Below are 16,483 nucleotides of genomic sequence, written 5' to 3'. Positions count from 1 at the left end.
ATCCCCCTCTAGTCAGTCCTACTCACTTTTATCTGATTCATTAAGAATTCTACTGCTCCAATATGCATTTAACAAAGGGACTACCACCAAATTGTTGCCCTTCCATTGGCTCCACTTGGATCACCTGACTGTAGCTCGGAAGAGTGGGAGCTACATCATGGAGCTGGCCACTTCTCCTGTATAAACGGAGACGTTGTGCCCACCACTACATTTTTTTTGTATATTCTTTATTTTCAGTTTTATATGCAAACAGTACATATCAAAGCTGGAGAATTTTCACCAGTAGGGACAGTGGACACTTCACGTGTCAGAACAAATCAAGCATATTTAAGTTGTTTATAACCGTACAAAAAAATAAAGATTTCTGTATCAATCTACTTTAGAGCTATCTAAGTTAGTTATAGTGTTCTTTTATTATACTTTAATTATACTTTAGCAGTGGTGTCTCCTGTTGCTGCCATTATTGCAGTAATATTATCTGGAATAGTATTGAGAAGGAAACAAAATAAAAGTAAAACCAGAGAAAGAAAAGGAAAGGGTATCAGTAATAGGGAAAACAGAACTTGGAGTTGCTCAGTCGCTCCGTTATTAACCTTTTAACATCTTCATCAGTTGATATTTGACCTTTTTATTTATATCCTCTTTCTATAATATTAATTCCTCTAGTCTGATGTCATTTATTCATCTTTATATGTTTCTAGAAATAGGACCCATGGTGACCACGTCGGTACAAACTTGTATGGTGTCCCTTGGACATTGCTAAGCAGTTCCTCCATTCGCATAACATTTCCCATCTCTTTAACCCATTCACTTATAGTTGGGGGAGTGACAGATATCACTGTCCTGGCAGCCCCTAGGCAGTACCCTAAGAGTGACCTCTTATATTTGATAACTGAGCCCGGGAGGATTGATAAGATGCCTATTGAGGGATCTGGTTTCAGCTCTAGGCCTGTACAAGAGTTACCTTGAATATTTGTTCCCAAAATGGGATCAGTAAATGACATGATCACCAAATGTGTAAGGGAGTCCCTACTTCATTCCCACATCTCCAATACTGGTCTGTGACCGTGGGGTAAATTTTATGTAAGATTTCAGGACATTTATACCATCTCAAAATTATTTTATAGTTTGTCTCTTGAGCTTTACATGCTATAGAGAATTTGTGTGCGAGATAAAACAATTTCCCCACTGGTCTCCTGTAAGTAGGATTTGTAGCTCCTTCTACCACTTCTTGGTAAATTTAGGTAAGGTAGAGTTTTTGTTGGTAATAAGTAACTGATATAGTATAGAAATTGCATGATTCACAGGGGTTGTTTGTGAGCATAATTCTTCGAAAGAAGTGAGGGGAAGGTACACAATTTGTTTTCCCACCACTAAATTTTAAACCATAAGTCTTTTGAGTGTCTGCACTCCAATGCATCCAGTTCACGTGGCAGGGTGCTCAGTCAAATAAGTTATATAAAAAAAGCTTTCAGACTTGCACACCCTATTAAAATTCAACTTTCTTTATTGTGAGCACATTGCACAAGAATATTGAAGTTTCAGTCCTTACTAGCACCTTTCTCAAAGATCAGTTTCAGTCAGTTTTGGGCAAAAGATCCCATACCTGTTATTTTAAAACCCCTGTTTTTAATGATTGTATTTTGGATTGTTGCTTAGTATTACATTTTCTTTCATAATGGACACCCCCTTTAAATGCTATAAAATACAAACAGACAGCAAGAAGAGGTCCTCTACACTCACCCATTATCAATATATATATATATATATATATATATATATATGCAGCAGCGTAACCAGCACACCATAAGTCTGAGATGATGCCTGGGTGCTCATGTGGTAATTGTAAATGTATTTCATACGAATGACGGCACTCACAGGAACTTTGTACACATGTCCAAAAATAAAGAAAAAACTTTAGGTTTATTAGATCCAACGTTTCAGTCCCATACTGGGACTTTCATCAGGGATATATAACGAGCACAAGCACGAGCACCCAGGCATCATCTCAGACTTATGGTGTGCTGCTTACGCTGCTGCATATATATATATATATATATATATTGATAATGGGTGAGTGTAGAGGACCTCTTCTTGCTGTCTATTTGTATTTTATAGCATTTAAAGGGGGTGTCCATTATGAAAGAAAATGTAATAATAAGCAACAATCGAAAATACAATCATTAAAAACAGGGGTTTTAAAATAACAGGTATGGGATCTTTTGCCCAAAAACCCAATAACTAGAAAGCTCAGTTTACTGAAAGAACATCTCATGCAGTTAGCAAAGAGTTGGCAGAGTTAAGCATCATTGTACATGATAAGTTGTTTTCGGTAATGCACAGTACACAATGATAACGGTACTGCAAATATTTCTTTATCTCTATTTGTTTAAGCCTTGGGTTTGCAATTTCACTGCCCTTTTTGTCGTGGGATGCTTCAATACACACTTGGTACACAGCAGCCACACTACCTACACCTTCACCTTGCATTTCTTCCGGTAATAATTGCATCATACATGGGTTGATGCATTGCAACACATCACTGTGCTGAAAATGCACAATATTAGTCATAACTATTAGCTTTCTCCTTAGATTGCTTTATCCCTTAGAACGCTTATCTGTGACCTGAAGTTGCCCGTAAATTTTGTATTGTTTTATCTGTGTGGGTGGGGTAAAAACTCAAGAACGATTTGGTAATTTATCTGCCTGTGTATGGGCCCCTCTAACAGGCTTCCCCAATGGATATCTGACCAAAAATCAGGCAGGTGTCGATTGGGTAGGTTTGATTGATCATGGACCACATTGGCTCAGTGGTCCTTGGTTTAATGGCTCCTATTTTGATTGTTGGAATTCGTTGAGATTTAGATGCCAATACACTGTATATACTGTATAAAATATAAATGTCAGAGCACACTGATCATGTGAGTGTCGCAGACACTTTCCAAGATGGGGAACTCCTGTGACAGGTTTGAAGTCCTGGATCATTATTGCTATTGAGATGCTTGAACATTAGGCTAGTGTGGTAAGTACAGTATAAAAAGTGTTGTGTACCACTAGAGGGAGCTGCATGCCTAAATGTTAGCTCAGCTACAATGTGTTATCTAGCTTAACTTCTTCTTGTTCTCTATGGTTAGATATACTTCCTACTTGCAATGTCTGTATATAGTTTGCCATGTTGCAGCTCTAATAAATAAGTTGTTTAAGCATTACCATTGAGTCCTGCACAACTCCACTGTGAACCCAACACTTTTTGTGGCGACGAGGATTAGAACTCTGCTGTCTGGACAGAGCAGCAGAATAGGAAAAGTGCAGAAAAGAGAACTCACAGGACAAACTTCAGATCCACTGCAGACATGGCTACCCTGGGACACATGGAGGAATTTGATGTAAGTGACCCTTCTTCTTGGGACTCATATGCAGAGAGACTTTCTTACTTCCTAGAAGCAAACACAATAGCTAACCCTGAGCAAAAGAGGGCAGTGCTACTGACTGTCTGTGGGCCTAAAACATTTGCAGTCATCCGCTCACTCACTGCCCCGGCCTCTCCAAAAACAAAGACTTATGAGAAGTTACTAGCAATGTTAAAGGCACATTTTTCTCCAACACCATCTGTCATTATACAGAGATTTCACTTCCACAAAAGAAACCAAAGAGCAGATGAAACAATTTCTACCTATATTGCAGAATTACGGCACATAGCAGAGCATTGCCAGTTTGGAGAGTTCCTAAATGATATGCTGAGAGATCAATTAGTCTGTGGGATTCAGAATGAGGCCTTGCAGCGCCGGCTTCTCGCTGAGCCTAACCTGACACTTGCAGCTGCGCAGGAGAAGGCCTTGGCTGCAGAAACTGCACTTTTACACACTAAGGAAATTCATCATACAGCAACCAGTGTGCACACCATATCCTCCAAACAGGGAAATGACATTCATTTTCAAAACAACAAACCAAAAGACTATTTTGCAACAAATGCATCACCATTTACACCATGTATTGGATGTGGTGGTCAGCATAGACGCTCTGTATGCCCTTTTAAGAATGCTGTCTGTCATTACTGCAAGAAGAAAGGCCATGTAATACGTGTTTGCAAAGCAAGGGTTAATCAGGAAAAACAAAGTGATTATGCAAAGTTTTCACATAAAAAATTACCAACAAATAAAGGGGCAGCCACTGGAACAGAGGTCAACCAGCTGTATCATATCCAACGTGTCAACAGTAAGGGCCCCGTAAACTCTGAAATTACTGCAAATGTTTTTTACATGGTGATCAGTGTGAAATGGAGATTGACTCAGGAGCCGCATTTACCATAATAAGCTCTGAATTATTTGATAAACTGTTCCCTCACAATCCTCCCACATTATCAAAGCCAGGGTGCACACTCCGTGACTATAATGGGCAGTCTGTTGAGCTTCTTGGAAGTTGTGATGTGAGTGTTCAGTACAACACATTCAGCGGAATGTTACCCCTGATTGTTGCCAAAGGTATTAAAAAAAGCCTTTTGGGAAGGAACTGGTTCTCTCCATTAAAGATCAGCATCCAAGGCATCCATGTTGTCACTGGGGGATCAGTAATGAAGATCATTGAGGAATTTCCACAAGTTTTTGCAGATGAACTAGGCACTTACAAGGGTCCACCTGTGTCACTTAGATTAGACCCTGCAATCTCACCCATACACATGAAAGCCAGATCTGTGCCATATGCTTTACGTCCAAAAATTGAAGCTGAACTTAAACATCTCACAGCACAAGGGGTCTTTGAGCCAGTGACACACACACAATGGGCAACCCCGATTGTGCCAGTTCTTAAGCCTAATGGTGATGTGAGACTCTTTAATTAAAGCTGTTAATCAGCATCCATATCCTGTGCCTGCTGTGAATCAACTGTTATCCGCACTAGCTGGTGGCAAGGTTTTTGCAAAACTTGATCTTGCCCAGGCATACCAACAGTTGTTGGTGGATGAAACTTCTGCAGATGCCCAGACTATTTTTACCCATCGGGGTGCATTCAGGGTAAAGCGCCTCCAGTTTGGGATTTCAACTGCACCAGGAATATTCCAGCATTCCTGGTGTATTTTGATGATGTTCTGCTAATGGGGCCATCTGAAAGTATACTGGCTGACTGCCTTAGAGAAGTGCTATCTCGTTTTGATTCATCGGGCATTTGTTTAAAAAAAGAAAAGCATGAGTCTCTTGCGAGCAGAGTGCCTATATGAGCCTCTTACAAGCAGACTCTATTGGTTTTGGTTAAATGATAAACAAGCTTATGTGTTCTCTGCAGTGCTTGAAGAGGTAATCAACTAATCTGTCTGTCAGTAGTGTAGGGAATGTAGACTTGAGAAAGGATTAGGCTAATAGGAAACCAGCCAATGCCAAGGTTGTGAGCTCTAAGTTTTGGCTGCATGATGATGACATAATATGTGTTAAAGCCTGGAAGGGCAATATGCATGTGGCCATTATCATCATTGGTTACACTACCTACCCTATGGTGTTCTCCATTTTATGGATGTTGCTTTATCTTCAAATCTTTTAACATTTAATTACATGTGATCATTAAGGCCACTACCAACACGATTCATTGAAGGTACTTGCATCAAAATGCTCTCCTTGCAATTCGGTATAGTTGCACTCACAGCCTCTGTCTTTCTCCTGCCTTCTTCTCCAAATCCAAGGCTGGACTGGGCCAGCAGGACAACAGGAAAAACCAACCAACCCAGACCCAATCCCTGCCTTCCCTCCCCCATTGCTCTCCCATTGCGCTCCTTTCCCCAATTGCAGCAAAAGTAAGTATAAAGTGCATGAGTGGAGGGTTTAAGGGGATGGTGATGGGTGAGTGGGTCGGTGGCATGGGGGGGTGTGGGAGGCCCCTGGCGATTCCAACCCTGTTTGAATCGATCACTGTTTCTGACCTGGCAGTAGCTTCAGGGTTCCCTCAGCGTCTTGCATCTACTGGTGCAGCATCTAAAGAAGCAGGTGCACATGTCACTCTCATGCCAAATACTGGAAATCAGCGCAATTTGTTGAGAGCGCAACAATAATGGAATTTTGTGGGGGAAATGCTGCATTATGGGAAAAATACATGGCAACTACGCTCAAAATTGCACTTTGTTTACTGAACTTGTGAAAGTAAATGATCCCTACTCTGTTTGGTTGGGTATGAGTATGTTTTGTTGATTCTTAACAAGTCAGTATATTGGATCGAAAACATATTTGTCACATTATATAACATTACTGTATATATTTCTGTAGGACTGTAGGGCGTGTGCTCAAAATCCTTTTTTTCTGTTGTTTTGTTATTACTTGCAAGAAACAGGGCAAAACTGACACAATCGAAGCAATCAACAGCCCACTGAGAAGTCTGTCTATAAACAAACCCATCCTTCCCCCAGCTGCAGCCTTTCATAGTTTTTCAGATAGGAATTGGCTCATGATATAGAGGTTTCTCTGTGAACAGGTAATTTGTTTTGAACTGGAATCAGAATGTAAATTTACTTTTAATTTCAGACTTTTCCCCATTGTGTAAGAAATAACAAACATTTGTTCATCACAAGCCCTATGCATTGAACTAATACATTAATAAATTAAAGAAATCACAGGAAAAAACTATTATTTTATTGTCATAATCTGCTGTTTATCCTAATAACAGAAGCTAAAAAGGACTTACTAATAAAGGGAGAAAGCAACAAGGTGTAGGAAACTGGCAAAGATTGCCATGTTTTATCTATGTGTGCTGTGTCTAGAACTGTTCAGTGGAATTTGCCCCTTACAGATGGAGCACAAAAATATACAGTACGTGCAATGTATAAGTGCTTGCTGTCACGCACATCATTTACCTGGGGAATGCATGTGGGCGTACCCTACATCAATCACGGTGTGCAAGTAGGACCATGTAAACACAGGATGCAACCAAAATTCAAAACAGGGGTAAACTCAGGGCTTCCTTTGCGTGTGCAAGTGCAATAGTCTGTGCATTGCATAAGATTATCAATCCAGTGCAGATCACATGCTGTATTTGCAGTGCATAGAAGTACTAGTGCTCTTTGTGAACAGGCTCTAAGGCAGTGATCCCCAACCAGTGGGTCGTGAGTAACATGTTGCACCCCAACCCCTTGGATGTTGCTCTCAGTGGCCTTAAAGCAAGTGCTTATTTTAAAATTCTTGCAACCAAGATTTGGTTGCATAAAAACCAGATGTACTGCCAAACAGATTCTCCTGTAGGCTGCCAGTCCATATAGGGGCTACCAAATAGCCAATCACGGTCATTATTTGGCACCCCAGGAACATGTTTCATGCTTGTGTTTCTCTCCAAGTCTTTTTACATTTGAATGTGGCTTACCGGTAAAAAAAGGTTGGGGATCCCTGCTCTAAGGGTTGCACTTTAGCGTTGGAGAATTCTTTCACAGTAATGATCTCCCTATTCAGGCCATTTTGGCAGATAGGAGTCTATTCATTCACATGCATTGTTGCTTTTGTGAGGTCTTTTGTGGGGTCATCCCCACATATTTTAGCTCACATAAGTATTTTTACTATAATGATATATGCGCAAAAGTCTGAAGCACTTTCCCAGAGTGTTATTTTTTTTCTTCTATGCAGTAATATTTTTGGAGAGATTCCAAAAACACGTGCATCATTTTTCTTTGTGTTCCATAATACCCCATCTTATGGTTACATTCTCTGTTCTACAAGAGCCCATTAGTAAACATACATATTTTTGCAAAAGAAGTAGATCTTACAGGTCTGGCATTATCCACCTGTTACCTTGAATGTTGGATTACTGAACTCCACTAGTTAAACAAAGGTAGATGCACTGCGGATTACAAAATAAGATAAGTTCCAGTCAAATATTTACTGCGTATTATGAAATCAGACAAATTCAAGACAAAATAAACGAAGGATACTAATGCATGTTTTAGCATATCACAAGCAAACAATGAGTTTAACACCAAACAGTGTTTGTTTAATAGGAAAGGAGACAAGGAGCACACTGGGTACTGGAAAAGGTCATTAATGTAGTTTTAATGAAATGTTATGAAATGCTTCCGGTACACTTGACTTATAATCAATAAGTTCAACTTTCAGCCAAAGAAGACAAAATTGTTCTGTTCTTGTAAATGATGGGGCTAATTTAAACAAATGCAGTTGCCAATAGCAACGATCAATAATAGCTACCATGATTCTTTTGTTTTAATATGGGAATGTATATTTTTATTTAGGCTAATGCCCCAAAGAGAGATTAGTCCCCTGAGATAAATATCTGCTACTGCGGGTAACTAATCTCTCTGGAATGCCTTTCCACCACCAACAAAGGGAATCACCAGTGGAAAGGCATATGTGTTGCTTTGTTTTTCCAAAGTTGGGTGACAGTTGCCTGCAGGAGGAAACTTTGCGCAACTTCAGAAAAATGAATCAACATGTATGCCTTTGCACTGGCGATTCTCTTTGTTGCTGGTGGAAAAGCATTTTGGATTAGTCGCCCAGGTAGCAGAGATTTATTGTGGGCAACTAATCTCTCCATGGTTGTCACTGCAGTGCCAGAACCAAACTGGGTCAAATGTTATGTGAGTGTGATGCTACCAGGTGATGACTCTGAGAGGATTGGAGGGGTTGGCCAGGAATACATGGAGACACAAGAGAAAGGATGTAGTGAGCTGCTCTTGTGGCAGGAGCCCCAGAAGTAGTGTGGGGGGCCCTTGGGGTAACAGTTCCGTTGGGCCTTGTGATGCTACCAGGTGATGACTCTGAGAGGAATGGAGGGGTTGGCCAGGAATATATGGAGACACAAGAGAAGGGATGTAGTGAGATGCTCTTGTGGCAGTTCCGTTGGGCCTTGCACACCCCAGTCCGACCCTGTTCGAATCAATCACTGCTGCAGAAGCTCCAGGGTTCCATTAGCACCCTGCATCAACTGGTGCAGCATTGGGTACACACGTGACTCTCATGCCAAATACTGGATATAAATGCAATTTGTTGTGTTAAGTGCAACTTGACCTGGAGAGAAAAATAATACTGGAATTTTGGGGGGAAAAAGCTGTATTATGGGAGAAACAGCTATTGCACTCAAAATTGCACTTTGATCAGTGAACTTGCTTAAATCAGGGTGCACATGTAATTCTTACACTTCAAACTAAAAACTATAGGTATAGTACACCAACTTATAACATCTGTGGCACTATTTCACATAAATCCATACCTTTTTTAGTCAGTATATTGCAGCGACAACATATATGTCACATTATATACAGTATATCATTACTGTATATACTTTGTAGGTAACTCTAGCAAACAATTGAGCAAGTAACATAGATACAATTCCTTATTCCCCCTTCAAACAATGAATAGGGCTTGCGCTCAACATTCTTTTTTTTCTGTTGTTATGTTATTTGTTATGGGACTTTAAAGCATCTTATATTTCAGAACAGGTGGTTTAACTCTTATAACAAAAACTGGAGTGAGTTTTGTGACTCAAAAGTAAGTGACAATTACTACTATTATTAAACTACTTCTAACTAATGTGTTTTTATTTTCAAAGGAATAGAATGGGTTTAGTTCTTACACAGGAATCTAAACCTATTGTATTGTATCTGCTGTTCAACCTGTGCCTTTTCTCCTTTTGTTTTAATTCTGTGGCTGACATGGGGGCACATTTACTAATCCACGAATGTCCGAAAAGCGTCCGAATGCGTTTTTTTCGTAATGATCGGTACTTTGCGACTCAATACGAAAGTTGCGACACTTCGCGAAAGTCGTAATGGCTATGAAAAAAGTCGCGACAATTCACGAAAGTTATAATGGCAATGAAAAAGTCGCGACAATTCTCGAAAGTCTTAATGACAATAAAAAAGTCGCGACAATTCACGAAATTTGTAATGGCAATGAAAAAGTCACGACAATTCGCACAAGTCGCACCGGTTACGAAAAAGTCGCGACAATTTACGGGAAAGTCGTAACGGCGACAAAAAAAATCGCAAAAAATACGAAAAAGTCGCAAAATGTTAGTTTTCCAATCCGAATTTTTCTCATTCGGATTCGTGGATTAGTAAATCAGCCCCTTAGATTCATTATATAGTGAATAATGACTTCTATACAACATTGCCAGCTTTTACTTGCTGAGTTTTTTCTAGTAACTTTTTGCAGGTTTTTCTCCAATGGGAAGAAAAATGGCAACTTGATAAATCTGCCCCTTTACTGATGCCTCACTCGTGTGATCAGTTGTCTTAAGGACAAGTGTCCATTTTTCTGCCTCCAATGATTTATTCCACAACTCTTATTACTGAACATATTTATTTCACTCATCTTTAAAATTCTACTCCTTTAGCAGTGTGTTGGATTACAACAGAAATATATTTTTGTTGCACACACACACACACACCGAATATCAGTCCATTAGTAGCGCAAAAACAATACCAGCAACAGAACTGTAAATATAAATCTGATCCCTTAGCTAGGAAACCCCAGGTCCTGAGAATTCTGGATAACAGATCCCATACCTGAACTATTATTTGCGTGAGAGAAAGAGGGGAGATTTACTAAAACCTGATTTTTTTTATATTTTTTAGAAACCACAAAAAAAACCTAATTTCCACAAATGGCAGTAATTTATCAAAAGATCTTAACTGAAATGCAAAACAAAAAAAAGTGTAGAAAGTCACAAAAAAATGCAACTTTTTTGACTTGTTACACGATAATGACTTTTTCTTATTGTTGCACAAAGGCCAGTGTCAAAAAACCTGAAAACCTCTAAAACCAAAAAGCAAAGAAAGATTTTCCAGTTGTAAAGGGACATCTGCCACTGACTTTTACATACAGTAATCTCGTCAGGTTTCAGTAGGCATATCTTGGCATTCAGAATTGTTGCAGTTTTGTTGCATAATAAATCATGGAAAAGTATTTTTTTAATGTCAATGGTGGATTAAGAAAGAGAATCTACAAGTTACATCCCACTGATAGGTCCTGAAACAGCACACAACCAAGTGACAAAGTATTTCAGTGAAATAAACAAACCATTTATTGGCTCAAAATTAAACAAACAATTCAAAAATAAGCAATAAACATACTATACCAATCAATGGATAGGTGCATCCCTATCCATGGGTACCATGAGGCACTGGGATGCACCTCTCCATTGTTTGGTATAGTATGTTTATTGCTTATTTTTGAATTGTTTGTTTAATTTTGAGCCAATAAATGGTTTGTTTATTTCACTGAAATACTTTGTCACTTAAAAGTATTTTTTTCCACAACAAATTTGGGTTTTCTGAATAAAAAAACTGAACCTTAAAAATCGGGTTTTAGTAAATGCCCTCCTAATGCCTGACTACACAGCTTTTATTGAATAGTTTACTTTAAAATGTACAGTATATAATATAGCATCTCCTTGGCCATTATAACACATAATACCATGTTTTATTAAACATGTACAAAAGAATTACGTAACTCTTGCTTAAAACAAAAGTTTCCTTTGAAAGACACAACAACCAGGCTCTGCTTCCACCTTTTGGACAAGCAGGAAATAACAGATGTGCTTAATTTTATTTGTGCGGAGAGTTTAATCTTGCAAAAGGGAGATTTCATTGTCAATAAACTTGTACATGTTTAGTTATGAGTTCTTGTTTTGTAGAAAATGCTAATAAATTGTTGTATAACAAAGTTGTATAACACTACTGGACCTTCTGACTTATTAAAAATATTTTATCTCCCATCGCAATGTGAAGTGGGAAAATCCATAATGTTCACTAGCTCTACCATTGGTGAGTTAGAAAGTTCCACACAGCAGTTCCATATTATCTGGTCTCAGGTGTGCAGACAAAAAGTGGGTATATGGTACAGGAGACCCTAGTCTTTGGGCTGGCAGAGAGTGGAGTCAATGCGTGTTGTGCAGAGGGAGGTTATGGAAATTTTATACGGGAATCACACTAGGTGGGGACATTCTGAAGTGCAAGGTAGGAGCGTTAGGATGCGCAACCCACATTGGGCAAAAAGTTGGCCGTATGCAATCAGCACTAATGGTATAGTTACCAGAGAAACAGTGGGGATCAGTTACAAAGGGAAAAGGGTACCAATTGCACCACCTATATACTGCCCAACATTTGAAAATTGTAGAGATAGACAAAATTACCTATCATATTAGATTTACACTTTGGGATTATTCTACATAACACACCTACATAAAGCATAATCTATCTGCACCCAACTATGTTTGGATAATGCATTTATGGAACACTGCAAGAGTGTCCTAAATAAATGCTTGATGGATTAAGAACTGGCCATAATGGAGCATATACTAAAAGAATTACAGCATAGTTTTTATGAAACTATGGCTAACACAGTACAACACACTACTACTAACTTATGTAGCTTTTTGTAGGGCAGATAAGTAGGTTACTTATGGAAAGGGTAGAAGAACACAAATCAGACATTAGACAAAATGTGAGGACAAATCAAATAGCTTTTCAATAATTGTGGGCACACTAAAGCCAATTAAGATTTAAAGTATTACAATAGATTCTAGGTTAAGGAAAGGTGGTTATATAATAAAGAAGATGTGATGTGAGGGTATATGATTATGTAGATTGGAAATATTAATGCCAAAGGCACTAACTTAATCTCATACCCCTCTGCTTACCATGTGGATTTGGAATATAACCTGTCTGTTATGGAGTGTTGCTTCATTTTATTTAGTGTCATAACTTTGCATATGACAAAAACTGACAGTAAACTGTGGGGGGCCCAGAGGCTAAAGCCAGGACACAATGAAGTGGCAATCTGTGTGCTTTCCCATCCCCAGTAGCATCACACCATTCCATGCCTCCCAAAATATAAAACCTGTAAAGAGGGACAAAGTTAATGCGTGGCAGAGATATTTTCAGCTACACAAGCATTAATGTCATGCTCTTTGAACAAAAAATACCTATTTATTAATGATGCTGCTGAACTTGGTGAAAGTGCCCAATTATTTTTTTAAACGTCCATGGAACCAAAAGGAAAACTAACTCTCTTATCAGCTGCAGTATGAACAAATATTATTGTTACAGTTCAACAACAACATTAACAAGCTATTTCTAACAACAGGGGTTGAAACCTCTGAGTGCATTAATACTTGGACAAACAGTATATACATACACTTTAATTAACCACAAACAATTAACAGGTAAAGAGAATATTATTTATTTGAAAGCATTGGATCATTTCATTTAAAAAGACAAATCTTAGTGGGACACTGCCAGTCAGCATGTGTGAAATGCACAGTCAGTAACAATAAATTGGTGGAAAATAGGTTTTACATTAACAACTTTTAGAGAATAAAACTGTAAATAAGAAAAAACGCATGCGTTTTGATGCCGGATACGTTTTTTGGGGAAAGCAGGATTTACTTTCATTAATACAGTTACTTTACATATCTAAGTTAATCACTTTGACAGCTAGAAAAGGTTGTGAGCGAAATGGAGGCGAAATGGGGGTGGAAGAGAAAAGTTTGCCCTTTAGTAAATCACCGAACTTGTACTTCTTCGCCTTGAAAAGTCGCCAGCGTCTGTTAATAAATAGGCAAATGTGCACCGAATTGTCTTTTTGGCGAATTTTCACCAGAAAAAGCCAATTCGCCCTTTAGTAATGTTAATAAAAAAACCACAAGATAAGGGTAACTAGAGCAATTAATGAAGATCTATTACTGTGGGAGGCATATTTGCAGGAATTTTATAAAGGCTGGATTTGGGTAACTCCTCTACAGTCAAATCAGGAATTAAAGTGGTCCTGTCACCTCCCATGTTTATTTAAAAAAAGCATATCAATGCAATCTGCATCTAAAACAGACTTCTAATCCCCCTCTGCTACCTCTGAAAGATAATCCATTAACCATCAATTCACCGTTGCTTGCGATTTACCGAAGACGAAGGCGCCATTTTGATCCTCCATCTTCTACCTTGTTAATCTTGCACATGCGCATTAGATGAAGTCACGCACATAGCATGTTGCTAAGCGATATTAGATCTTATAATACTGTGCGCGTTCAGGAACCAGTGCATCCAAAAGGAAAGCAATGTTCTAGTAAAATCATTTATTTTATTTAAACAATTGTTTATAAAATGTGTCCCTTTCTCTCTGTTATATTAATATCAGTTTTAAAAACCTAATTAAAGATATATTTGATAGGATCCTATACTAAAATAATTTAAACAAAATATGAAACTTGAAAGTTTATTTTCATTCAATTCATATTTATAGGTCATTTTAAATTCATTATGCAATGGAAGAACCAATTCCTTCAACCTCTTTTGCAATTCAGATTGATGATTATTACATGATAGGAGTAAGTCCACAGAAATGGTTTTTTTTTAATTAATTTCTTCTTTTTTCAATTTATATGTGAGCTTAGCATTATTAATGAAAAACCACCATGAACACATTGGTATACATATATTTCTTATGTAAAAGGCCTATTTTAGGAATCAAATTTTTTTCTACAGATCTAAGAAGATAAACAGAGGTCAGGGTCTTATCTTAGATAATAAATTGCTTCACTTGTCTTCCAGTTATCTCCACACCATCTCCCCTGTATCAATACATGATACTATCTATATCTATAATGGTACATTCAATACTTTTTAATCGTTTTTTTGTTTTTTTTTCCTTTGTGGGAGACAAATGCTATCAATAGCTGAGTGAACTACTCTATTACGAACACTCTCTCTTATGGGCACATTTACCAAGCAATTATAAATAATTTTGAGATTGTTTTTAGTTTCACCCAGCTTCAAGGGGAACTAATCCCCTCATTGTTTTCTATTTTACACGTTTTAAGGGAAAAGTTAATTCATCATTTTTTTCAGTTTTACCCTGCTTCAAGGGGAAATAATCCCCTAATTCTTTTCTATTTTACACATTTTAAAGGGGAAGTTAATACATATTTTTTTTCAGTTTCACCCAGTATCAAGTGAATCAAGCAATTCCTGTTTTTAAAAAATTAACACAATTCATGTAACAAAACGTCTGTTGAAACTCTAATTTTTACCAATACGTTCAACTTGAATAATTAGTAATTTTAAATGTTTCACAAAATTGTCATACAAACAATTCAAACATTATTGTGACATTTTATAAATACAGCAATGATTGAGTTTAATATGTGACATGCCGACTGCCTGTAAACGTAATTTTGGGGGAATTAGCTATGGTAGGCAAGCATGCAGAGGATCTGGAGCATAAGAGACAGGGACACAGCTTCTTCAGGCCAATTCTTCCCAACATCAACATAAGACAGTTCATAAACATATCAGGGTAATGATTTGTCCCTCCTTCAGGGCTCTCACCTTCCAAGGTTACTTCCACACTCTGGAACCTTTAAGGGGTTTTTCACTGTCCCCAATGACTTTCACACGTCCACAGTGACTCACACTCGTGAACACTCAGGCTTCACCTTAAGCCTTGCTGACTCCTATCAGCTCTCATCCACCTGGTCACGACTCCCTCTGCTCCTTGCAGTGGCAGGAGGCACCCCCAGCACCTCTGGGAGTTCCTAACACAGGCAGGCAGCCTTCCTGCCCTGTGCCCCACTCTGAGAGTGACCTTTACTAAGTCAAGAACTAACTTCCAACTCAACCCCTGTGTAATCACACAGTCCTTTTATTTGCTACTCGCCTGCAGCCTAATCAGGCAGCTACCTACAGCTGGGCAACTAAATATGTTAAGTGGAGTATGGAATGGAAGGTCTTTCCTGCTTTCCCTCCATTCACTCCAGGGACCTTTTCATTTGGCGTTTCCTAAGCCAGTAACATAAACACAGCATTACCTGCTGCAAAATCAGACCTTTTACCTGGTGCTACTTGTATCTCACCTTTAACACTGGTGGAAATACACCAAACAATGATCTTTTCCATTACATTTCTCACATATTATAATGTATGGCATGTATACATTAAGAATTTTAGTAAATGACCCACTAAATCTCTTTAAATAGTAAACTAGTTTCTACAACTGCATTACCTATTCTACCATTATTCTGTAATTTTATTATAATTATGTAATATTTTTTTACAGAGACAGAGGGGCCCATTTATCAATAGCCAATACACATTATATTATGATTACCAACCAACCAATTCAAGAGGATATAAGTTTGCACATTAGGTAAGAAGCCGTTAGTTGTTTAATTGTTATAAATGTATTTAGTTAATAATTAATAGTGTATTTTTTATTATCAGAAATCTGCAGAGAACATTATATAGAAACTTTACTTCATAGATACATGGATTTCTTGGAAAAGGAGTATGCATTGCTATACCATCATGTGCTGTTGCTGCTGTTCGGGAAGCTTACCCCGATCCTAAGGGGAATTATGTTGGTTTTGTAAAAATGAGGGATTATTGTGCCATGGATATGGCTTTTTATTTATAGAATAAAATGCAACATTTTTGATTACTACTGTACATATACTACGGTAACTGAAAAATGTAATTTCTTTTTCTCTCAGTTTATTAAAGCAATAAAACATA

At 38.1% G+C, this 16,483-nt stretch overlaps 1 protein-coding gene and 1 pseudogene across 1 annotated transcript; both read left to right on the top strand.

Annotated features, from left to right (window-relative positions):
• The first annotated feature begins 3,199 nt into the window (after nt 1–3,199).
• Nucleotides 3,200–4,275, top strand: LOC116411984. The gene is made up of 2 exons (XM_031904700.1): nt 3,200–4,215; nt 4,271–4,275. The coding sequence occupies exons 1-2, from the start codon at nt 3,354–3,356 to the stop codon at nt 4,273–4,275; spliced, it is 867 nt and encodes a 288-aa protein (XP_031760560.1). The 5' UTR covers nt 3,200–3,353.
• A 1-nt stretch (nt 4,276) lies between these two features.
• On the top strand, nt 4,277–5,146 carry LOC116408298 (annotated as a pseudogene).
• Nucleotides 5,147–16,483: the final 11,337 nt, after the last annotated feature.

This window comes from Xenopus tropicalis, chromosome 1 (assembly GCF_000004195.4).
Source record: "Xenopus tropicalis strain Nigerian chromosome 1, UCB_Xtro_10.0, whole genome shotgun sequence".
Lineage (NCBI taxonomy): Eukaryota > Metazoa > Chordata > Amphibia > Anura > Pipidae > Xenopus > Xenopus tropicalis.
The sequence above is the reverse complement of the archived record's forward strand: the minus strand, read 5'-3'. Positions and strand labels throughout refer to the sequence as shown.